Source organism: Falco naumanni, chromosome 1, assembly GCF_017639655.2.
Source record: "Falco naumanni isolate bFalNau1 chromosome 1, bFalNau1.pat, whole genome shotgun sequence".
NCBI classification, from domain to species: Eukaryota; Metazoa; Chordata; class Aves; order Falconiformes; family Falconidae; genus Falco; species Falco naumanni.
The window spans coordinates 96,087,597-96,110,657 of NC_054054.1; the positions used below are offsets into that span (position 1 = coordinate 96,087,597).

General features: G+C 42.7%; 3 protein-coding genes and 1 long non-coding RNA gene across 6 annotated transcripts; 1 reads left to right on the plus strand and 3 right to left on the minus strand.

Moving 5' to 3' along the window:
* Positions 1-315: 315 nt before the first annotated feature.
* Positions 316-8,935, minus strand: ANAPC7 (anaphase promoting complex subunit 7). The gene is made up of 11 exons (XM_040610244.1): positions 8,731-8,935; positions 7,646-7,832; positions 7,009-7,128; positions 5,142-5,253; positions 4,738-4,891; positions 4,489-4,631; positions 4,162-4,279; positions 3,523-3,719; positions 2,806-3,030; positions 2,217-2,367; positions 316-1,383 (listed from the first exon to the last, which is right to left on the minus strand). The coding sequence occupies exons 1-11, from the start codon at positions 8,829-8,831 to the stop codon at positions 1,194-1,196; spliced, it is 1,698 nt and encodes a 565-aa protein (XP_040466178.1). The 5' UTR covers positions 8,832-8,935; the 3' UTR covers positions 316-1,193.
* A 1,050-nt stretch (positions 8,936-9,985) lies between these two features.
* Positions 9,986-14,915, minus strand: ARPC3 (actin related protein 2/3 complex subunit 3). Its single transcript, XM_040610257.1, has 7 exons — positions 14,799-14,915; positions 13,782-13,881; positions 12,641-12,717; positions 12,289-12,357; positions 11,908-12,034; positions 11,321-11,415; positions 9,986-10,511 (listed from the first exon to the last, which is right to left on the minus strand). The coding sequence occupies exons 1-7, from the start codon at positions 14,802-14,804 to the stop codon at positions 10,449-10,451; spliced, it is 537 nt and encodes a 178-aa protein (XP_040466191.1). The 5' UTR covers positions 14,805-14,915; the 3' UTR covers positions 9,986-10,448.
* Positions 14,916-15,039: 124 nt separating this feature from the next.
* On the plus strand, positions 15,040-16,732 carry LOC121095485. 2 transcript variants are annotated; one of them, XR_005830120.1, is made up of 3 exons: positions 15,040-15,345; positions 15,872-16,034; positions 16,620-16,732. It is a non-coding gene; the product is annotated as an uncharacterized LOC121095485 (long non-coding RNA). The 2 variants fall into 2 exon arrangements; XR_005830119.1 differs by having other exon boundaries at positions 15,872-15,942.
* Positions 16,733-18,009: 1,277 nt separating this feature from the next.
* Positions 18,010-23,026, minus strand: GPN3 (GPN-loop GTPase 3). 2 transcript variants are annotated; one of them, XM_040610305.1, is made up of 8 exons: positions 22,901-23,026; positions 22,662-22,770; positions 22,369-22,536; positions 21,154-21,278; positions 20,387-20,502; positions 19,636-19,732; positions 18,990-19,118; positions 18,010-18,241 (listed from the first exon to the last, which is right to left on the minus strand). In XM_040610305.1, the coding sequence occupies exons 1-8, from the start codon at positions 23,009-23,011 to the stop codon at positions 18,179-18,181; spliced, it is 918 nt and encodes a 305-aa protein (XP_040466239.1). In that variant the 5' UTR covers positions 23,012-23,026; the 3' UTR covers positions 18,010-18,178. The 2 variants fall into 2 exon arrangements, with proteins under 2 accessions (XP_040466239.1, XP_040466249.1); XM_040610315.1 differs by having other exon boundaries at positions 22,861-22,993.
* Between the last annotated feature and the right edge of the window lie 35 nt (positions 23,027-23,061).

The following is a 23,061-nucleotide window of genomic DNA, read 5'->3' on the forward strand; positions in this document are numbered from 1 at the left end:
GTGTGCTCCAGCATACCTGTGGTAACAGAGTAAATACAAATGGAATTAAATTGCCAGTGTAAAAATAAAAATACACGTTTTAGTAAAAAGTAATGAAATCAGAATGGCAAGAAAAATCAGAGCAAGAACTAATTCCTCCTCCCACACAAGCCCACAGAAATGAAACAGTTTCTAGATTACAGAAAGCAGCTCACCCTTGAAATGCTGACATTGAGAATTTGTATGTGAAGCAATGCAACTTTGCTTCGAAAGGTGTGAGAAAACACGAGTTCAAATATTACCTGACAAAGACATGAATTATATAAACACAGAAAAAACAAGATAATATGTGTATTTGCATAATTTAACATTTCTACAGCAATGCCAGCGAAGAGGGATGAATTCTTTTTATATCATTTTAAATGTCAGTGCTGTATACAGAACATGAAGTGCTTTGAGTCACCGCTGCAAAACCTTTTAGTAACATACTGAAATATAACTAAACTGCATTTAAAAAGAAACGTTCATGTACAGGCTTTTAAGTGATTACAGGGTTTAGTAAGGATTGAGGAAATGACTGTAATTCTCCAACACTGGCTTAGTTCTGTACACATAGAAATCAGTCAGCTACAAAAGTGTCCTGTAAGTCAAGCTGCCCAGTGTACCAAACTCCTCCTTTACAGCACATGTAATGCCTTAGAAAAACACAAATTAATTCAACAAACACAGCAAGAGAAAATTGCTGCTTTCAGCCACACCCAAGCAACTCCTCCAGACTTCGCCAGGAGTGTGAGCCCAAATGGCAGCATACAAACCAGAGGGTAACACCTTTTCCACAAAGAAGTACAAACCATTGTATTTACAAAGTGATCAAGCACACTTAGCCCTGGACAGAATTTAGACATTGTTTTCATCATGAACAACAGGCTTATTACACACTTCAGATTCTAACGCGTTCAGTTTTAGCAGGAATTTTCTGAAATGAAAGCTGGAAATAACCTCTGATACAATTAGTCCCTTACATTTAATAAATAAGCATCAAGAATCTTCATGGTATTGAGATGTGTAGAATTATTAAATGGTCTCAGAGTCTATATTGAAAAAAAAAAAAGGAAGTTCTTTATTACTGCAAAAATCATAGTTCACTTTCTTCAAAGAAGAACGGCCCTAGTGGTATGTTCAAGTGCCAAAAGCAGCAGCGTGATGAGAGGCCGTTACTGCATGCCAAACCACTGTTCTTGATCTGCCCACTGCGCTGCTTCACTGTCACTGCCTTCCAAGTCCCCCTCTTCTCCACTTCCCTCCATATCATCCACATCTTCTTCCTGGGTTGCATCTGTTGGACTTTCCTCTTTTTCCATTTTCTGCATTCCTTCTAGTGACTTCTGATCATTTGGATCCAAACTGAGGAAAGAGGGAAAAATAAAGCACTGCCCTAAAACTTTTTCTTCTCTATTTCTGACTTTATTATATGTGAAAATAAATAATCTCGTCTTGTCTGCACTTCCTGTTTAACATCATCAAGAAGTTCATGACACAACTTCACCTCAGGCTGACTGTAACACCAAGTATTAAATCTTCATATAAAAACAGTTTTGATCCCCAAGAAGACACTTATCTAAACATCACACTGTTCCAGAAAACTTAAGTCAGCTCTTCCATGCAATACTAATTATAAAGTAAAATGGAAGCTGTGAAAATTTAAATGACTATGACTAAATATATTATACACAAGCAAAAAACAGCTGACCCATTTAAGCTATATAAGTTTACAGTGGACATAAATGTGCTAGGCCTAAGGCAAATTCAACTTGCTGAAATGAAAACATGGTAACACCCCTAAAAAACATTTAGGTTACGTTAAATGGAATCCCACTATTTAAATTTACTAAATAGCTTATTTTTATATAGCACCTTCTAGTCCAAAGGAATGGATCTTAAGATGCCTGACTATATAATAATTATAAATAAATCCATGCCTTAATCCTTTTGTTAGTCAAGGAATCACATGCCTAGTGACATGTTTAGCATTAATGCAGCTTCTGCACTTCTCAGTTCAAAGCCTTATGATCAACTAATTCATTAACAGGACACAATTTTTATGTTTGTTGTAAGGGAGAACGAGACAAAGTTACCTCTGATGCACATCCTAATCAATTAGCGGCTCAACTTTTGACTTAGTCAAGTTGATTACTGGTTCTTATAAGTATACTGCAATCTCAGAGTCTCTGCTTTACCTCAGAGCGATACTGTACTGGTCCATCGCCTCCTGATACTCATTGACAGCTACAAGAAAGTCTCCCAGTATTCGGTGCAGAACACAGTCACTTTGATTAGCCAGTGCATTCCTCAGCAAAGCAATTCCATCTTCATACTTTTGTTCTCTACCTGTTTATATGCAAAATTACAGTTTTAATTAATAGTTTAGATAACTCTATAGGAAGTCAGAGTGTACACAGTATCACCACACACAAGGTCATTCCTTCAGACCTGTCAGCACGGAGCATAGCAGTGACATACTTTTTGCAAGATTAACTATAAACAATGGCTTTCTGTTGCAACAACTGCTACACTCACGCTTACACATACTTTTAAGTCAAAACATCTTGTTTGCAATTGTTTTAAGTACTGGTGTAATCTCAGTTGCTAGATGCAATTACTTCACGTGATTTTTCCTTCAGGACAGAACTGATAATCCTGGGCTGCAACATCACTCACATACATATTGATGTGGCTGCAGAACACTCTTCCACACAAAACAGTATGCTTTAAATAAATTGGGGATTTATTTAAATTTATGGGGAAAAAAAAAAAAAAGAAACTTACTAAGAAGTTCTGCTTTCTTTACCACAGCTTTAATGTAATCAGGTCTTTGCATTAGCGCTTTGTCCAATAATGTTTTTGCTTTTTCCTGTGTGACTGGGTCTTCGAGACACACTGTTGCTAACAGAGTCAGTGTCTGTGCGTTTGCTCCCAGAGTTTTATACACATTATTTGCCATAACCATAGCTTCACGGATACTGTTGGATGCGAGATAACATTCGATGAGACCTGATGGTACAAAAAGAAAAACATTTTTTTGAGTCAGCACTACAGACACTCATACCTCCTCAATTATTCACACTTAGAAGCACTCATACTCCAAGCATTTGATGCTCCAATAAGCAAATGCAATTCATTTAAATACACTCTCAGTGGAATTAACCAGTCATCATCCAAAAGTGACCTGCTCAGAACGCACAAGTTTGTTTATACCCAAATTAAACAAAACAAAAAAACCAAAACAAACCCTGTCTGAAAATTTTTCTTATAAACACACGCATTCCCTAGTATCCCTAATCTGACTGCTTCTACCAGAGCTTTATAAATTCTCAGGTAATAATAATTTACTTATTTAACATCATAACTTAACGTAACATCACTTGAAAGTCAGCAGGAGAAAAGAACTGTCTATTCCCTGGCCTAATCATCACCATCACCATCGTGACACCAACTTTCACACCAAACCAACAATGCATGTGTGAGTAGCTTCACTTCACTCACCTTCATAGCAATCCAGCCTGCAAGGTGCAAGACGTATCGCTTCACGGAAGTGTATAATTGCTTCCTGTACTCGGCCCATATTCCTAAGAGCAGCTCCTTTCAGCAGGAGAGCTTGAACACTGTTACTATTAAGCTGGATAGCTTTGGCTCCTAAGTATAAGGCACGAGAGTACCGTTTACTGTAGAAACTATGACACCTATGGAAAGACAAGAGGGACTCGAAACATACACTGCCTGTGGTGCACACACACAGAGGTTTAAAAGAAGCTAAAAAAAAAAAAAAAAAGAGGGGGCAGGGAATGACAGGCAACTGCTGAACTTGCATTTGAAGTTAAGAATATATGTTCAGGAAAAAACTCTTCAGGAGTTTAACAGTTAATATTCACACTGCTTTTTTTTACAGCTATTTAATACATCACTGTTACTGCACAGATGTGGTAACTCTAATAGGTTTAAAAATACAGAAACTGACCAACATAGATACTGATGGACAGCTAATTTAAGTTACCCCAAGGACAGAACAGATAGGGTAGAAAAGCACCTTCTGAAGAAAAAAGCTGAATCCACTGTATCAAATGTTAAAGCACCACATGCAACAAAATCAAGAGCTGAGATAAGAAATGAAAGAAAACAATTTACCCAGATACCACCCAGGGTTCTGCATGCTGATCAGAAATATTGAAGAGACGGCAGCCCAGGTTCTCAACATCCTCTAGTCGACCTTCACGTGCCAATAAATAGCCATACACATCCATTCCTGAAGAGAAACATTTGAAGATCAATCATCAAGAAATGGGAAGTTCATTCAAACAAAAAACAAAAACAGAACCACAAACACCCACTTTAAGAAAGCTGGGTACAACAATACATAATATTCCACTGCATGCTTGACTGCATGTAGCTGCTACTCTAATGTTACTCATCACATCATTACACTAGGCAAACTTTATTTTAGGAATTACTCACCTTTTATTAGGTAAGGATCCAGCATTTGTGCTTGTTCAAATTTTAGAATAGAGTTTTTATTATCTCCAGCTCTGAAATACAGGTCTGCTAAGCTCCCCAGCAAGTCTACATTATCCCTCAGTAAGGACTTTTTCTCTAAAGAGCTTTAAGAGAAAAAAATGCCTGTCATTTATATAATGCCATTTTAAACATAATTACATGTAAGTATTAATATATTATTTGATTACATCATGCTCTTTGAACTCTTACCAAATGGTATTTATTGCTCTTGTGTTATCTCCAGTATGCACAAAAGCATATGCCTTGATCCACACAGAAAGCCAATCCAAGTTAGGAATACTCTGAATTACATTGATTGTCATAGAGGCCACTTCAGCACCTTTCACCGACAGCGAGAGCAAGCCTATTCAGAATGGTATATACATCAATTTCAGCCACCATAAACTGCTTTTAATACAAATTAATTGTCTGAAGACCAGAAATTCCATCCCTTGACACACATAAACAAGCGGCTTGTTACAATGCTTTTTATAATCTGCATAATGTAGGTATTACATCTTACATGCAAACGCAAGACAGTTACCTAGTCCCAAGCATAGTTCACATTATAATACTGTTTAATACTGAAATACTAACAGCGTGCAGACACCTACCTAGTATGGCATCAAGTGCTAAAGGGCACTGTCTCAGTACCTCCTTGTAGCTCGTAACAGATGAGCGTTCTTGACCTGCTTTCTTGTACAGATTTGCCAACATCATATTGATCTACAAGCAATAGAAATGTTAGTAGAGTCAAGTATGAGAAAGAAGAAAGCGTCACTAAGAAAGATCACAACTCTGTCTCCAAGCATGCCTGCCTGCCTCCTTCACTCCTCTTCTGGGCAGAAGACAAAAATAAGCCGCTCTTCTTCCAAGATCACTATAACCTAGCACATAGTATAACACTACAATGGTTTCTTCTCTCAGAGTCTTACATCATGTATTTGCAGAGTACATCCTAAATTCTCAAGTGTTCTGCACACAAAAAGTCAAAAGATGGGCAAGTGTTTATACCAGATGCCAAGCTGGACCTGTATATCCATGACATTGGCCTTCTTTCGGTTGATCTCTCCATATCAGTGGAAGCCTTTGAGAGAATTAGCTTAGGAAGGCAGGGAAAGCTTCCATCCAGCTTCTGAACGAAGTCACGATTGACGGAAGAACAGGAATTATTTGAGCTCTACACGATTCAAGTAGCTGGTTTCTGCTACAATACTTTGATTTACTAGTGTGTGTCGGTAAAAAGTTTGCTTTTCTCAATCTCTTCTTCTTTTTCTGTTCTGTAAGTTGGTCTTTAAACAGGACACTTGGACATTACTAAAGTCTAAGCCATGTACGCTGTTAGGACAGCACAGGAATACTGTTAACATGAAACATAGCTGTTTGACCTGATGTGTTAACCTTTTAAGCCCTTATGACTAACAGCCAGCAAGCAAAGACTCAATACATTTGGTACTGCAGAACACAATGGGACCTAAATATTTAACATAAAAAAGGATGAAAACATTTTAGAAGATGGAGCACCATCATTCTTTCTACTTACCAAAATCTTCAGCCTTTCAAGTATCTTACATTGCTCAAACCATACAGTAAGATGTGAATTGCCATCCCATACACATTCTAGGTTCAAGAATAAACTTAAAGACTTGCTCAGCCTGAGCAAGTTACACTGACTAATAGTGAAAGCAGCACAGAACAGAACCTTATGAGACAACTAGGCTACAAGTCTCTTTCAGCCCTAGCAGGTGACAGTGTGCCTTTCCTGTCCAGTGATACACAGCTCTTCCACGGAGACCAGACTCTACCTGATGGTTATAGCCAGGCAAAGTATATTAATTTAAATAATTGCTTTGGCTCTCACATTTACATGTTTGATTCAGAACTGCAGAACATTACTCAGTCAGGTATCCAGCAATTGCTTACTAACTTGCAGGAATTCAGCTGTTTGCAATCATGTAAATTCTTCACCTGGTAGATGCTTTTGTTACAACAAGCCATTATTCTTCCCTCTTCGAAAACCATTCATGGTAACATGCAAAGAACAATTGAATAGATGATATGTATTTCAAGCCTTATGTATGGACATACAAATACTTTACAACTTTTGGAAGAAAAAAAGTGTTTCTGCATCCTTGTACACAAGCTAAATTCTGTACCTTCTGTGCGCAGTACTGAAGAGTTAATCAGGTAATTCACACAAATTAATAAAGATGCACACAAACATTTAACTCTTTTCACTTTTTTTGAATTCTAACAAAGGGAATACAAAATTTGTCCGATTTTAAAGAAAAGAGGTCAAATAAACTAAGCTAATTTAAACATTAGGAAATGTTTCCAAACTACATTTAACTAATACAAAAGCAAATACCAAGACACAATGCCATTATACCTATAGGCTACATCCTTTTTTGACCAGATGCTGGCCTACAGATTCAAGATATGCTGATCAAGGACTTGTGACAAAAGTCTGCCAGAACTAACCTTTGGGGTCCTCTGTCTGGAAGGAATCCCATCAAGAATAGCAATGGCATCTTTATCTTGCTTCAGCATTGTATAACATTCAGCCATTTTATATTTCACTTCGATTTCTGATGGTAAACACTGAAATAAAAAAAAGAAAGATTTAAGTACAATGTTGCTTTAGTCAGGTAAAAGAAAGCTGAAAAAGGTTTCCTCATTAAACGCTTAGAGTATGTTGAAAAAATCTAGTGCAAGAAAGTTAACAATGCAACCTACTGCTAGCTCATATTGCTCATCTTCAAATGAAAAGCATTAATTACACATACAAAATAAAAAAAATAAATCTTATGTTCAAGACCACAATTAAGGTTTGCATTAGAAAATACCACACTGATATTTTCAAAACAAATTAGCCTTAAATGTCAGGTTTATTTGACATGATAAATCCACAATCAAAGGTATTTAAAAGACATGTAGATATAGCGCTTAGGGACATAGTTTAGCGGTGGACTTGGTAGTGTTAGGTTAACGGTTAGACTATGATCTTAAGGGTCTTTTCCAACCTAAATGACTCTATAACTATTGAGTCAGCAACATTAATTGTAAGGTTATAACAATTACATAATTTTATGCAGCACATTAGTCAGTTTTTGAATACCTGGCTTTGGGGAGTTGATGCAGCATTCCCAGTAGAAGGTCTTACTTTTGAAGTTTTACTTAATGCTTTTTTCTGCTGCAAGGCCATTGTATACTTACTTACAGCATTTCTATATTCTTTATCATGGAAGAGAGAGTCTGCATGATATACAAGGAGCTGGTATTTCTGAGACGGTGAAAAGAGTTCCCTGGAAGAAATACACAGAAAGGTTGAGATCAGCTGGCTGCCTAAGAACCAAAACCTTACAGATCCAAAGTATTTGTAGCTTTGGTTTGTCTGGCTTCAACTTCCAGCTGTTGCTGCTTCTTTACTACATTGGAAGGACTCTTGAGTAACAGGTACTACCTCCTCACAAGGGATTATCTCACCAATTTCTTTTATCTGTACACAAACAAACATAACAGCCACTCCTGACACCTCATCAGTAACACCACCTTACGTTTAGCTGCTTAGCCACTGCTTCCCATAACGGAGCGCCCTCACCTTCCCCACAAAAAGCCACGTTACCAATGTCCACTAAAACACTTTGAATAGACTTGAGCTTACAAGGCAACCCAGCTCCTTGTACAGCTATCCCGGTCCTAACTGGCATATTTCTACATTTGACAACCAACCATTTGACCACCTTCCAGCAGGTTTGCAGAAGCACTGAAGAGTTAGGGTTTCAACAAAGGACTCTGGCTTCAATTAGTACCTCAAAGCCCGTCCAAAATGTAAAACAGTATCTTACAGGGAAGTCCTGAAATATAAAGGGAATCACTTGAGTGGCCTACACAGGGCACCCTGGGCTGGAGAAAATCACTTCAGCTCTACCAGGACACTCACACTGCACCACGTACCCCAAAGGTTCCCATGCTGAACACCACGGACACGCGTGATGGCAGAGGGGGGTTTATCTGCTGCAGGGCCGGGGCCAGGGACTAGGGGCCAGGGGCCTGGAGCTAGGGGCCCGGGGCCCGCATCACGGAGCCCAGCAGGAGGTAGAGCTCTAAAAGCCAGCCCGCTTCCCCTCCAGCCCATAAGCCACCCCCCGCCACCCAGCGAGGTCCCACGCGGCCTCTCCCTCAGTACCACCGGCCACTCACGGGTTATTGCCACTCATCGTTAGGAGAAGCCCACTGAGGAGCCGCACGTTAGAGTGGAGCCCGGCGGCCGCCATCTCTCGTACGTGCTCCACCACGCTCATACTGGCGGCGGGAGGGCGCGGAGCGGCGGGGACAGGCGGCGAAGGGGCAGACAAGGCCAACGCCGCCGCCCGCCGCCACTCCGAAATGGCGCCACCCAGGGGGCCTCGCCCGCCACCGCCCGCGGGCGCCCGCCACGCTGCCTTCGCGGCGGACGCGCGGCCCGACAGGCGTGCGAGGGGCAGCCCCGGCCGCGCGCCTCAGGCCCCCGCCGCGCCTGCGCAGTGGCGGGACAGACGGGGCCGCTCGCCGCGGGGGCTGTGCAGGGGGAGCCGGGGCGTTCTTTCTCGGCTCTGGGCTGTGTTACAGGCGAGGCACGCTCCCCGTGGCCGCACGGCTCTGAGGTTTGGCCCCTTTTTCTGCTGAGAGTGTTACCTGCTGGTTACGGCAGCTAAATGCGTCAGAGGCCTCGCAGGTAATGAAGCTCCTGCCTATAAAAAGGGGTAGCTGAGGAGAAAGGCCCTTCAGAACCTACATTTCTTCTAGGCCACAGCCAGGGTAAAGGCCTCGCTAACGCCACCCTTAACTACAAGGCATAGACTGGAAGGAGAGCTGAATGAGAATATGGTTTTTGCCCTTTATCACAAAAAGAAGGCAAAATATAATTATCCTTGTAATAATATGACTACCAATGAATTCAGTGGGAGCTTTCAAGTTCGGAGATGCCAGCACTGCATGTTTGCTTTTGCCAAGCAGCGAAACATTCCTAGCACTGGGCTTCACATAACCTAAAAAGCATGTTGGTGCGGTACAGTGACAGCAAAATAAGCATTGCCACACAAAGAGACAGCTGAGAATAACCTGAGCTTGGATTTGTAGTTCTTCAAGAAGCCAACTGACCGACCAAAAGTCGCAGTTTTTGCCAATGTTGCACAATGGCTGTGTTTGAACCAAACCCACCACCAGAAAGGCAGTGCCGGACCGAGCCGAATGCCATCCGCCAGCGTCACCCTTCCAGGGTGTTTCAGTACAGTGCAAAGACACACCTCAACAACCAAGCACAGAGCTGCAAGCTACAGCCCCCTCTATTAATCCCATTTTCAGTGGCAATGATTCACTTCCTACTGATTACCATTAAATAATGATGGTCTTTTCACAAAAAAACCCCACCCGATTTCTTTGAAGGCTATCTGTATGACATAAATTAGCTACCATGTTAATTACAAGCGAAGTTTATTGAAAACAAGGTAAAAATCACTGCACTTGACAACACAGCGTGAGAGGTACATTTTCTGTGGAGATAACAGAGACTCTAGCCAGTAGAGCAATTACACAGCTCCCCCTGCCCCATAGGCAAGCCCATTTCTTCTCTTAAATACAAGCCCTGTTTTAAATGCTAGCTGTAGCCTCTGATAACAAAGCAGCTTGCACCTGAAACAGCATGTTAGAAATCACCTATTAAGCACCAGCTTAATAACATTGGCTTACACTAGTCAAATTACTTTTTGCTCTCCCTCCCTCTATCCCTCATTGACTGGTTTATGGTTTGGGTTTGGTGGTGGGTTTTTTTCTTCGTAAGTACTTAATTCTTCCTTGGTACAAAATGTATCCAAAACAAAGGCAAAATACCTAAAACACCTTGCTGTGAAAATGTTTAATGTTGTTGCTATTTCGCCTCTTCACTGCCCAGGACCTGAAAGACTCTTGTTCATGAACTGCCTCTTCACAAAGCAGATCCACCACTGCAGAAGGAAGTACAAAGTCAAAAAATATGCAACAGTGGTCTCCATACGATAAGCAAAATAGTGACTTTAAAGTATTCAACCTCTGACAAACAACACATGTTAAGGCTCCAGTTTTGCACATACAGTTTTCCACACTGGTTTCTACTGGAATTTAGGCAAACAAGAGGGAAGGAAGGAACCCATGAATTTATAAATAGGACTCTGAATTAAACTGGGACATTCCACTTTCTCTTATTTCTATTACTGTATTTTTACCATTTATTCCAATATAAAGATGGGATGCATCAGAAAGCTATGCCTTTTCAACTAAGTTAGCCTACATAATTTCAATATTAAATGCAGTTGCATTTGCAGATGAAACATACAAACAGTCAATTATTATATTCATTCATTGATTGATTAGCTTTTTTTATCTGGATATGAGACAAAATGGTCTACTTCAAAGAAGCCATCAAATCTGCCTGGGAGGCTAAAACAGCATCTCTCATGCCTGTGAATTTCCATTTGAAAACCCAGCCAACAGCAGATGTGCAATACTTCGAAGAGTTGAACCAGACACCACTTATTACTGCCCTGCTTTTTAAAGTAACCCGAATTGGCATTTGCTGTCTCACCACATTACAGATTAAATTTATTGATAACTTGCAGCCTGCTATTTTGCTAGCCTTGTAAAAGCAGGGAAGCTTGCACCAAAGTTTCCCATACCTGATCCCCCACCCCATCATCTCACTTCTCTCCACACATTTCTGAAAAAAACCCACACCAGGCCTTTCATTAAATCTGTGATGATGGCGCTGAACTCTTACCTTACTAGGCTTGTCACTCTGAGGATCAAATACTTTTTCACAAAGACGAAGACCAGTTTCTTGCCTCAGCTGCTGCAGGTAGGCCCTCATTACCTCTGAAATACAGCACAGGAAAAACCAACATAAACTGAGGCAGCACCAAGTCAAACTGAATTTAACAGGGAAGCATCAGCTATCACTGCTTAAAAGAGTTTTCACATCTGTAGGTACTCGTTGGCTGGCTCAATTTACAGCCATACTTGGGATTTTTATGATACTGCACCAGTAAAAAGGATCATCCAAACTGTTTTCTCTCAGTTACCTTTGCCCATTATTGTGGGCTATTCTGCCAGTGCAGCAGTTGGCTTGCGCTCCATTACAGGGTTTAGCTAGTGATTAGGTTGGTGCCAAAGGCAGATTCAGACCCCTGTTAATCCAGGGGAGTCTCTGGGCCCCTGAGAAAATCCACCTTCTACTACCCTCAGAAGACAGAACTGCAGACTTAAAAGATTCAGTTTTAAGGGTCATTTTTCTCACTGCAGTCACAGAAATGGAGCTGGTAACGTGCAAGCCCAAGGAAGCCTTTTGAGGTCCTGGATTAGCCTTACCTTCCTCCTGCTTGTTGGCAGGTTTGGCATAAATGGCATTAAGCGGAAAGCCAGGCTCCCCGGGGATTGGGAAGTTAGTGATTCCCAGTGTGTACATTTCTTTCTCTCCTTGGCCTTTGGAGTTACACTGGAAGAACCAGGCAAACAATGGATTAACAGTTATAAACAAAAACTGATTGAGCATTAGACCCAGATATTTTACCAATCTGTAACACATAAAAACTCATCAAAAAGAGCAACAGAACATATCTTTGGTGATCCACAGCCTTGGAGTATCTGTGGCTCTGACAGCTGGGACAAACAAGATTAGTTATGCCACTAGAATGAGAGTAAATACTTTGCCCGAGGACAATCCCCAGCACAGAAGTTCACTTTTCTTACCTTCTGCAGCTTTTTCAAGCACTCGGAAATGTAGAGGGTTACGTAGATCAGTGTTCTGTCAGCCTCGTTCTGCAAAACAAGAGCAAGCGTGGAGCCCAGTCACTCTTAGATTAAGGGAGACTTTATGGAACTGACAGAAGTCTGAAACAGGAATGAGTTCAAGCCATTCTGGCCTACAATTTCCCCATGAAAGAGGAACTTGCAATTCATGGCATTTACCCAACTTTAAAAATAAAGTGGGAAGAAGGGGAGGTTTTGTTACCTAGTAGAATTACTTAATTTAAAATAAATTTATAGTCACAGCACCAACCCTCCAAAGAACTACTGTATGCACCATATCTGAAAAAATTACCTTAATTTCATAATTTTTGAAGAAAACATTAGCTTTGAAGTAGTAGATTGCTTCATCTATTATATCTGTGTCCTTAGCTAACAAAAAAGAAATACAGAGTTAAACAGCGCACTGCATTTGGTCACAAATTCTACTCACTGAAATCCATAAATAAGGATTATTGCACCAGCAAAACCCTGGTATTTACAAAAAGCAGAAGACAGCACTATGTAACAGAAAACAGTTGTTGCTGTGTGAAACGCTGGTAAGCTCAGACCACAGTATTTAAGGTTCCTGCTCTAGCAGGAGCTTTAACTCCCTTCTCCTCCTCCCCCCATGATTTCTTCACAAACAGCAGCAATTCAGCAGTTCTCCACTTTTCTACCAGTTGAGTAACTCACCAGAGTTCTAACAGCATAAAAGTCTTTTGAGGACACTAAGATATTTTTGGAGAAAGCATAACACCACAAATTTCATTATCCTCTTAAAAAAAAAGAAAAAGGAGGGGCCCAGGACAGGATGATTTTTTGCTACCATTCAAGACTGCTTAAAGCCAGAAACATTTCCTTTTTATTTCCTTTCTCAAACTGAACCGCCACATTACTGGGGAACATCACACCTGGGAAGCGCTACTTCCTGTGCTGAAGGGGACTCCACACCAGTCTGCCTGTGGACCCTGTTGGGAGGCCCATAACTTCATTTGAATTTTTGAAGCCCGCTACTGTAAACTGCTGCCTATCCTACTCCTTGTCCTTCAGAGTAGCAGAGCATCATCAGCCGCAGACCTAAAGCACAAGGTCTCTGCAGCCAAACCTCCACTTCCTCTGACAGCAGAGGGTTTGCGCCGCCACATCCTCCTCAAAACCTGCTGCAGAGCACAGCAAGACCCAGGAGGAAGTGTGAGCACAGTAACCATAGGCTTTAATTACTGAAACAACCAATTCAGCTGGAGCACGGTGTGTCTTTATCTGTGCATAATTATTTTCGATGTTTTGCACAAATTCAGTATTTGAAAACTTTTCTCCTCCTCTATAAACTGCAAAGCACTCCATTTCCAACCCATGACTCCTCTCGTCACTCTTGCTAGGGCAGGCTTGGAGCAAACTGCGAGATGATGAGCTACGTACAGGCAGGTTTTCAGAGATTATTATTATAAACTTACTTTCCCGAGGTGCTGGGCCTTTGAACTGGCTTCTGATGGGTAACAGCGCCATGTTCCCAATTAGCTTGGTGTCAGAATCCATTAAAGTTGAGTGGTAAGCCTACAGACGGGGGAAAGGCTGGTTATTAATGCTACTGAAAATACACATTTCCGTGTCCGATCACATCCCCCCCGTCTTCATCAACTTGGACTCAGAGTCTAGTTCATGAGTGAAGTGATGCTTTCAGCAATTTTTTCTTGCACAAACAATTGCTGTTTTCTAATTAGGCCCAGATCCCATTATTAATTGATACTATTATATCACACATACAGGGAACTGTACAGTTCATTGAAAATTAGCTGGTCACTAAGAAAGACCATATTTTATTTCCACATCTAACTAATAATATTAGACAGCAATAAAGCTAGACTTAATACATACCCACACACTGAAAAAAAGACCTTTCTGTGCCCTGTAAAAGTGGTCAAGTAAATTAAAAAAAAAATCCCAAACCTTACTGCGTATGCCAGGTTCTTCCTGAGGAACCAAATTTTAACAACAATTTAAGTTTTAGGCACTTTCCAAACATTCCCCTGGGAGAAGGCCTGGGGAGGCCTTCGCCTCCTCGCAGCCGAGGTCGGGGGAGGGGGGGGCAAGGGGGGGGTGCACGTGTGTGTAAAAGCCACCCCCTAGCAAACATGATGTTTATTTCAATCAGAGGCAGACGGCGCGAAGAAAACCAGAGCAAAGCCAAGCTTACCGCCCTCCCCCGCTAGAGCCGGGGGCTGCCACCCCCCCGACGGCGGCTAGACCCCCGGGTGGGGGTGTGAGGAAGAGGAGGGTGAGGAAGAGGGGGGCGCTGGCCTTGCCGCTGCCTCCACCCGCAGCAATCCCCTGCCCTCGGCAGGGCTCCCCGCTGCTCTAGCCCCTTCCCTCCTCCGCGCAGACCCCGGAGCCCCGCAGCCCCCCGAGCCCCCAGCCCCAGGCCTGGCGCCTCTCCCCCGAGCCCCCCGCCCGCGCGGCAGCAGCCCCCTCACCGGCATGTCGGAGGGCAGGGCCGAGCCGGCGGCGGAGCGGAGCGCAGCACCAAGGGAGCAGCCAGGCACTGCCGCTTCCGGCTCCGCCCGCGCTGCAGGAAGTGGGGCGGCCCCGGCGGCGCGGCGGGGTCACCGGTTCGCGTCCCGCCCCCGCCAGGGCACTGCCCTTCTGCAGCGGCGGCTCTCGCAGCTCACCCCCGCCGCCGTTTGCTTGCTTTTTCCGGCCCCCCCCCATGCAGCCCCCTGCCCCTCCCCTCTGTGGCCGGCACGGCAGTAACCCCTCCGTGCCACCCTCTTGGTTTGCAGCCCCCCTGGCGTGCGGGTTGCTCGCTGGCAGAGGCAAGCCCCCCAGCGCGGAGGGGGGATGCTCGGCTCGCAGCCCCGTCACTCCCCAGCGCTCGTGGCCATTGCCTGATCTGACCCCCTGCGTGGGGCACTCGGGGCAAGGAAGCACAGAATGGGTCCAGACATGGCATGTTGGGGGGGATGCGGCGGTGATTTGGGGGGATGCGGTGGTGATTTGGGGGGATGCGGCTGTGATTCGGGGGTATGTGGCAGTGATTTGGGGGATGCAGTGGTGATTTGGGGGGATGCAGCAGTGATTCAGAGGGATCCAGTGGTGATTTGGGGGGATGTGGCTGTGATTCGGGAGATGTGGCTGTGATTCAGAGGATGCGGCAGTGATTTGGGGGATATGGTGGTGATTCGGGGGGATGCAGCAGTGATTCATGGTTCGGGGGATGTGGCGGTGATTTGGAGGGATGCGGCGGTGATTTGGGGGATGTGGCAGTGATTTTGGGGATGCAGCGTTGATTTGGAGGGATGCGGTGGTGATTTGGGGGGATGCAGCAGTGATTTGGGGGATGTGGCAGTGATTCAGGGGGCTGTGGTGGTGATTCAGGGGATGCAGTGGGGATTTGGGGGATGCAGTGGGGATTTGGGGGGATGTGGTGGTGATTCAGGGGGATAAGGTGGGGATTTGGAGGGATGTGGCAGGGATCTGAGGGGATTCAGAGTGATTTTAAGGTGCATGCTCCTGTTACTATTAAGCCATACCCTTCCCTTCGATCCAGCATGCTGAATTTATCTACTGCTAAATGAGTCACAGCATGAGTCAGGGAGAGGAGATGGAGAGATTTGGAAGGTGAGTCAAAGTAATTTGGCTGCAGCACCGAGGGGTTTGGCCTTTCGACAGGTCACAAGCCTGGCTGGGCCCCAGTATGTGCCAGTCTGGAGGTGAGTTAAAGCCACCAAAGTTTTCCCGTTTGCATGGTTCAGTTCAGCCAGAGGAGGTCCCGCCAACATGCAATTAGCTCCATGTGGGCATAAAGACTTGCTCCATCGGGAGGTTAACCTACAACATAGCTAGTAAACAAATATATTCAGGGCTTTTGGACCCACGTTTCAAAGCTCTGAAGACTTGTTTTCACCTCTTGTGACTGCAATGACTGTCTTGAAATCTCCACATTCACCAATGTCTGGTGCCGGGAGTAAGGTTTTAGAAATGCCAGGTGTCATGAGGCTTGCAGAGGTTGTAAGGCTGGCCATTTTTTGAAATCTGGCTTTGAAAATCCATCTGAATAGCTCTTAGGTGACATCTTATTTCCCAGTTTTTCTTTGTTCCCATTTAACAGATCCCATGCAATCCTCCCTGACCTCCACATACACATTTTGGGGAGTCCTTTTCCTCTAGACATGCAGGATTTGCTGGTCTGTTGAACCCCTCTCCCTCTTCTAGCTCTGCTTTGAAAAAAGCAGATCCTTACTTCAGCAGTAAGCACTGTATCAACAGTATGACCATGTAACCATTTATTTAAATAGATATGAAGAACAAATTCTACTGCTGAATAAGAAAAAAAGTATGCCTTCTGGACTAGAAGCAAGAAACTACAGAAGTAAGCCCTGTGCCAAGCTGCTATTGCACCCCAGCTTTAGGTAAGTGCATTTGCCTCCAAATATTCAATCCTAGATTTTGTTTCCGTTAAGGGGTATCCTTGCACTCAGGTATCTGCTAATTAACCAAACTGCTCCTACAAAATGACATCAGTTGTTCTTATTCTACTGAAATACTCAGCTGCTCATATTTTGTTAGGATGGGGTTAATTTCTAATACATGATGTATATATAGACAGATGATATGCCTATATATATGCATTCACTGATGTTAAGCATGTCACAAGCATGAGGCCCTTTCAGGAAAATATTTTAATTCAAGGATTCCATGAGTAAATCGCATTCCATAGGATTAAGGAAAGGTTGGGCATAAGCAGCAAAAAAATACATCCTGAAATTCAGCTGAATGTAGCTAATAAATTGGACTCACAGATTTTAGAAGCAGCAGTAAACATGTATTGAAACACTCAAAGCATCCCAGGAACAGTCTGTACATACACAAGAACTGTAAACAGTGAGAGGCAAATTCAGCTGTACCTTTTCCCATAGGGCTTTAATTATTATCTGATATGAAGAGTCTGTTAGCAGTACACCCAATTCCGGAATTGGTGCTACTTGCCTGAAAAATTCCCAAGACCAATTTAGTATGTATTTAGTTACTTCAGTCGAGTATGTTCTTTGGAGGTATAAGTTTTGCTTCTCTGAAAGCACCAGACATTGTACTATAGAGGTAACGTATGTCCATAGTAGGAGTAGGAGTTCTTTATTCCAGGGGAAAAAAAAGCTTATGTATTTGTTGCTGAATTCTTCGTTAACTGAGTTTCTAACATGATTGCACAAGACATTGCCGAGTTCTATTTAAACTGGGTTTTATTAAGTATTGTGTTGTGCTTAGGATGTTACTGATGTATGAACAACCACTTAAAGCCATGTGCAAGTTGCACCAAAAGTATCCTTAAGGTGGCTTAAAATCTAGGCTCTTCCAAAGTGAATGTGAAACACTCATGTTCTTCAAGAAGGGTGAGACACCACACACTGACCAGATGTCCATTTGAAGTTGCCAGTCATCTCTTTGCCTAATTCAGGTTCCATTCATGAAGTTCAAACTTCACCCTTTACAACAATTCTTTCATCTAATAACGAAACTAACTACTCAGTACTGGGGATAGAGGTTTATTACAACATACGACGATGGGCTTTTCCTCTTTTGCAAATGATTAGGTTTTTTTCAAGCACTCCCATGCTTAAATGAGACACATCTATATGTAGGAACTTTTATATGTGTTAATGCTAGCCTATGTATTTTAACACACAAGCATAAGAATAAAAACGGTTTATTAAAATAGTTATGAGGTCATATAGCTCACTTCACTGTAAGGATTAGTTACCTTACAGATAAGACATTAAGGATGTTTGTGCAGGGGTGGATTTTTTTTCTGTTTTCACACAAGCAAGGTATTTTGCTCCCATTTTTGAGCATCTGTTTTTCACTCATCCGCGCGGTCTTGAAAGTATTCATCCACAAGAGCAGATCTGTCTTCTTCGCATTCCTGCCAAAAAGAAAAAGGTAAAAGCTGACTCATTCCTAGTGGCTGTTGCAGACTGTTTTGTGACATTTTGCAATGTTTTGCTTTAGAAACCACAACAGGAACAATGTCTAATATGGTTCCATAGGACACGTAGCAAAACTTTCTGAAAAGCAATTTGTTTCTGGAGCTATTGAAATTGTATAGCTCAAAATCTAGATCCAGCTATTTTGCATACCTGAAGAGTACAAAACAATTAAAAAAATGCAATAGAAGCACTGGACTTATTCCTGAGGATTTATGAGCTGCATAATAAAACTAGACAGGGCTTGGAACAGATTTTAACACAGCGTTCTTCTACCATGTATCTTACATGATAGAATTTATTCCTAATCTGTATCTCGTATGCAACACATGGATTCAACACAGGAATTTTCAAGGGAGTTTGAACAGTCATGGAGGAACAAATCTTAGTAACCTTAATGGTCCTTTGTTACCTTTGAAAGTTTAAAATTCCATTATTTTTAAAAATGAAAGCATTACTTTTAAAACACAACCATTTGATCAGTCTGCATATGCAAGATGATATTAAAGAATTTCACTTTTGTAATTGTAAAAGACGACAATGTAAGCATTGTCACTGAAAGGCTAAACGTGGCTTATTTTCAACCATACTAAGACAATAATTTATTAGCAAGGCAAAGGATATATTTATCTTACAACTTACATTATGGATCATTATTAATTTTTCATCTTATCAGAAATACCTTACCTTTGGTTCTTTAAATTCAAGATCTTCTCCATACTGAATGGTAAAGTCTATGTGCTGCAGAACTATGTTTATACTTTCCTCATCAGAGCGATCAAAAGGTAGAAATCGAACCATACCGTAGTCATCAATCTAGAGAAAGGATTCCAAGGATGTTAGTAGGAGAATGCAGCAAGTTAGTTCTCAATCACAGCACTCTAAGCCACTTCCTTAAACCACACTTGCTGGACTGCTAAAATACCATGTAAAGCCACACTGCAAACCAATAGCAATTCCCCACTCAGAACACCTGGCCGTCAGTCCTAAGTTCTACACAGCAGAAAAAGCCATTTTCCAAAATTGCTAATAGGATTCACAAAAAATGCACTGGCTATAATCCAAGTAGTATTAAGAATCTTATGCTAATCTAACAAAAAAATCAAAAACTGAGTTTAAGTAGGCAAGAAGTAAAATGCTCAAGTGCCTAAGAATCTTTTAAATCCTGGCTTTGTTAGTAAGTCTGGTAGGTAAATACATAGTTTTGGGGTGAGGGGGGAGAATTATTATACTACGTAAAGTATGTAACAGCGATGAAGTCAAACCCCATACAGTGTGGTTTATAAATACAGGACTGAATGTAAAGGTACCAGTCAAAAAGCAATATACCTACCAATCCACATATAGATTTAGTCAGTTTTTTAAACATTTTGCTTTTCAACATATTTGTAGAATCTTCAATCATAGAATACATATCTGGATCTAAGTACCTGAGAGAAACAAAGTCATCACTAACATCAAAAGAATCCTTGGTCACAGAGCAAATGAGTCATTGTGCTTTTATATAGCTATGAAAACCACCTATTGTTCTTTGATCTGAATGAACTAACTTCCTATCACAAATGTTCAAAAATAGGTTTTGTAAGTATTTGAATAACTCAGACTATGATTACCAGTAGGAACAACTGAAGTGGTTTGTATTTTCTTTTAGCTAATGTACTTGTATACTCAAGAAAGCTTGAGGAAGGCCACAGGGAAAAACTTTAATTTGGTAATTTTAGCATAAATGCAAAAGGAACATGCAAGTAACTCAGTATGTTCAGTACCAAAAAAACTCACAGTATCACCTCTGGCTTAGGTTTTGAAGCACAGTATCCTGGAACGTCATTCAGAATGACATAAGTTATTCAAGGTAATTATTTACAGAAAAATCCAGAGATAAGTAAAAACACAGAGCCAGCCTTTTGACTCTGGCTAAATTGTAAGCATTCTATCAAGACATTTAAAGACTATGTTCAATGTAAAACAAATGCATCTCTTCCTGTTCCAAAAGAGTATGTTTTAATTGTGGGAAACGTGAGCCTGAATTTTGAGTGAATTTTGCCTCAATATATTACACTACAGAGTAAATAATTTTAACTTACTTTTCTATTTCCTTCTTGGCTTTCTTGCTCAGCAAATCCATTTTGGTCATGATGTTAATCTGTGGAATCTCTAAAGAGATCATTGCACTGAGTGCAGCCAAAATTCCAGAGATAAACTTAAGGAGAATGAAAAATTATGTAGTTAAGTACAGAAAAACAAAACACCAACATTCAGACTATATGAAACATCGACACAAAGATGTGTTCGTATGAGGAGTGCAGCTCTCTGTTGGAAAAGGGAGGTGCCAAATATCCCTCTGTCATCTACTTCCAGAGCTCAAATCTGGATCAGCCACTGAAAGGCGCATTAAGATAACCCAAAGCCCTTCTGGGGATTCTTGCTTGGGGAAAGTGGCTCTCTCCAGATCCGAGAAAGCTCTCACAGAATCACAGAGGAATGTAGGTTGGAAGGGACTTTTAGAAGTTATCTGGTTCATACAGCTGCTCAAACCAGAGCCAGTTTGAAAGTTAGATCAGGTTGCTCAGGGGTTTTGCCCAGTCAAGTTTTGAGTAACTCCATGAATGTACCTAACAAAAACTTTCTGTGCCCCTGTTCTGGCCTGACCGCTCTTGCAGTGCAGCTTTTCTTCACATCCAGCTGGAGTTTTCTTTGCCGCAACCTACATCTGAGGCAGCTGAAGACAGCAATCAGACCTCCCCTGGCTTAGCATGCTTTCCTTCAGGCTAAACAAACCCAGCTCCCTAAATTGCTCAGATTTATTTTTCTTTATCAGTATGAACTTTTACGACAGATTTCAAATGCATACCTTAAAAGATTCCACCATAAACTGAGAATCCACAAGAAAAACTCCACAGACGCGGAATTCCCACTGCTGAAGCTGATCCACCAGCTGTTTCATCACTGGCAGATGTGTATAGAGTTCGATCTGACCTAGGGCACACGTAGGGTATCAGTCTGCAGAAATATGAAGCTCACAGGAACAGTTCACAGTTAACCATTATACAGATACGGGCACTACACTTAATATAAATAAAAAACGATAAAGAAAGCATTCTCTTTCTTTTTAGACAGCTCTGTCTTCGGGTGAACTTACGCTGGTGAAATGCAAAAGAAAGAAAAGGGTTTTTCTTTCCCCCCCTTGACCTCCAGTTAGCGTTCGTTAGTGGTTGCCACCAGCGTTCCCACACCATAGGGTGCGATCAAACACCAGTGCAGTCACCCAGGTTGTCACCAAGATTGGGAATCAAACCTCTGAACACCACTGCAGCATTAAGAAGCAGGCGCTCCTTTACTGCAGTGCTGGGTGCTCGATGGCATCTCCACACACCAAGCCCACCTGTGTAGATTTCACCGTTACATTTATACATGAAATTACAAGGTTGTACTCTCCCAGTTACGATGACTGGTTACTAATTTGTGTATCATTATAATATCTGCTGTGTTGTCCTCTTCTGTTACTACACTTGCGCAGGGGAAGGGTCTTCACCTGGGCAAGGGTCTTCTTGACCTGTGGGCGTGACTTTTAGTATTATAAAAGTAAGTTTTGTTGCCAAGTTGGATGGTTAGCTATCGGCCTTGCCAAACTGTCCAATAGCTCATCCTATATACAACAGAACCTAGGTGCTCTTGTTATGGTCTGGAAAGTAAGGTTATTATGGCCTACAGAGTAGGGACTTCAAGTAACACAGTCTTGGATAACAAACAGCACAGCAACTCATATGTCATTGGTTAGTTAAGTGCTAACATAATGCTGACATGGAGGTCAGCTCCTTAAAATCAAAATGCTCCTATAGCTAACCGTTTCACAAACACAAAATATAGAAAGATTCAGCAAAACTTTAAGATAATCTGCAACAAGGTGAGCCTGGGACCAAGTTCACTCCCGAAACACCTGAAAGTGACCCTGACAGCTGTTATAATGCAAAAAAAACCCAACGTGAATGATTATGACCAACAAAAAAGCACTGGGAATTTTATGTGGCACATGAAAAACGACACCAAAACGTCGGCATTTGTTTACCTGGGCAATCAAACAATATGTAGTCATCCTCCACGTGCCCAAGGCTTTCCTCGAGCCAGTTAAAGTTATTGGCAAAGTATTCCATGCAAAACACCAAGCCACCATTGGGGCCAAACCTTAAGGATTCATCTTCCATGACGTCGTCCACTTCTATTAACTCGCGGATGTCTGGAAGGACAGAGAAGGGAGGCGCTGGGGGGGCCGTTCCCTCCGGGGGGGCCGTTCCCTTAGGGGGGGGGTCCCGTTCCTCAGGGGGTGCCGTTCCCTCGGGGGGGCGGCGGCCCTCACCTCACCTGCCATGACGGGGTAGTTGAAGAGCTCGGCCGCCGGGTCCAGGTTGACCACCTGTACGGCGCGGCCCAGCGCCTCGCAGTGCTGCACCATGGTGGCGCAGTACGTGCTCTGCAAAGCACACACACACACAGACGCCATCAGGAAACGCTGTCGCTACCGCGGCCGACCTCTCCTCCCCGCCGCCCGCTCCCCCCTCACCTTCCCGCTGCCCGCCGGGCCCATCACCAGCTGCGCGTACCGCGGCATGGCGGCGCGCTGGGCCGGCGGCCTCCCAGCAACGCCGAAGCGGAGGCAAAATGGTCGCTCCGGCGGCCCGTAGCTGCTTGGTCACATGGCCCGGGTGGCCCATGGTGCACCTCCCCCCCCAGTACGGAGCGCCGGCGGGCTCAAACCGCGCCC

Excerpts from the sequence above, each read along its gene's own strand:
- ANAPC7 (XM_040610244.1), bottom strand. The coding sequence starts at position 8,831 with ATGAGCGTGGTGGAGCACGTACGAGAGATGGCGGCCGCCGGGCTCCAC. Across the intron at positions 4,632-4,737 it reads AGAGCAATAAATACCATTTG|CTCTTTAGAGAAAAAGTCCT; the intron begins GTAAGAGTTCAA and ends TTTCTCTTAAAG. Across the intron at positions 1,384-2,216 it reads CAGTACAGTATCGCTCTGAG|TTTGGATCCAAATGATCAGA; the intron begins GTAAAGCAGAGA and ends CTCTTTCCTCAG.
- ARPC3 (XM_040610257.1), bottom strand. Across the intron at positions 12,358-12,640 it reads TCAAAAATTATGAAATTAAG|AACGAGGCTGACAGAACACT; the intron begins GTAATTTTTTCA and ends CTTGTTTTGCAG. Across the intron at positions 12,035-12,288 it reads GCTTGAAAAAGCTGCAGAAG|TGTAACTCCAAAGGCCAAGG; the intron begins GTAAGAAAAGTG and ends TGGTTCTTCCAG.
- GPN3 (XM_040610305.1), bottom strand. The coding sequence starts at position 23,011 with ATGGGCCACCCGGGCCATGTGACCAAGCAGCTACGGGCCGCCGGAGCG. Across the intron at positions 20,503-21,153 it reads TTATGGTGGAATCTTTTAAG|TTTATCTCTGGAATTTTGGC; the intron begins GTATGCATTTGA and ends ATTCTCCTTAAG. Across the intron at positions 18,242-18,989 it reads TTGAATTTAAAGAACCAAAG|GAATGCGAAGAAGACAGATC; the intron begins GTAAGGTATTTC and ends TCTTTTTGGCAG.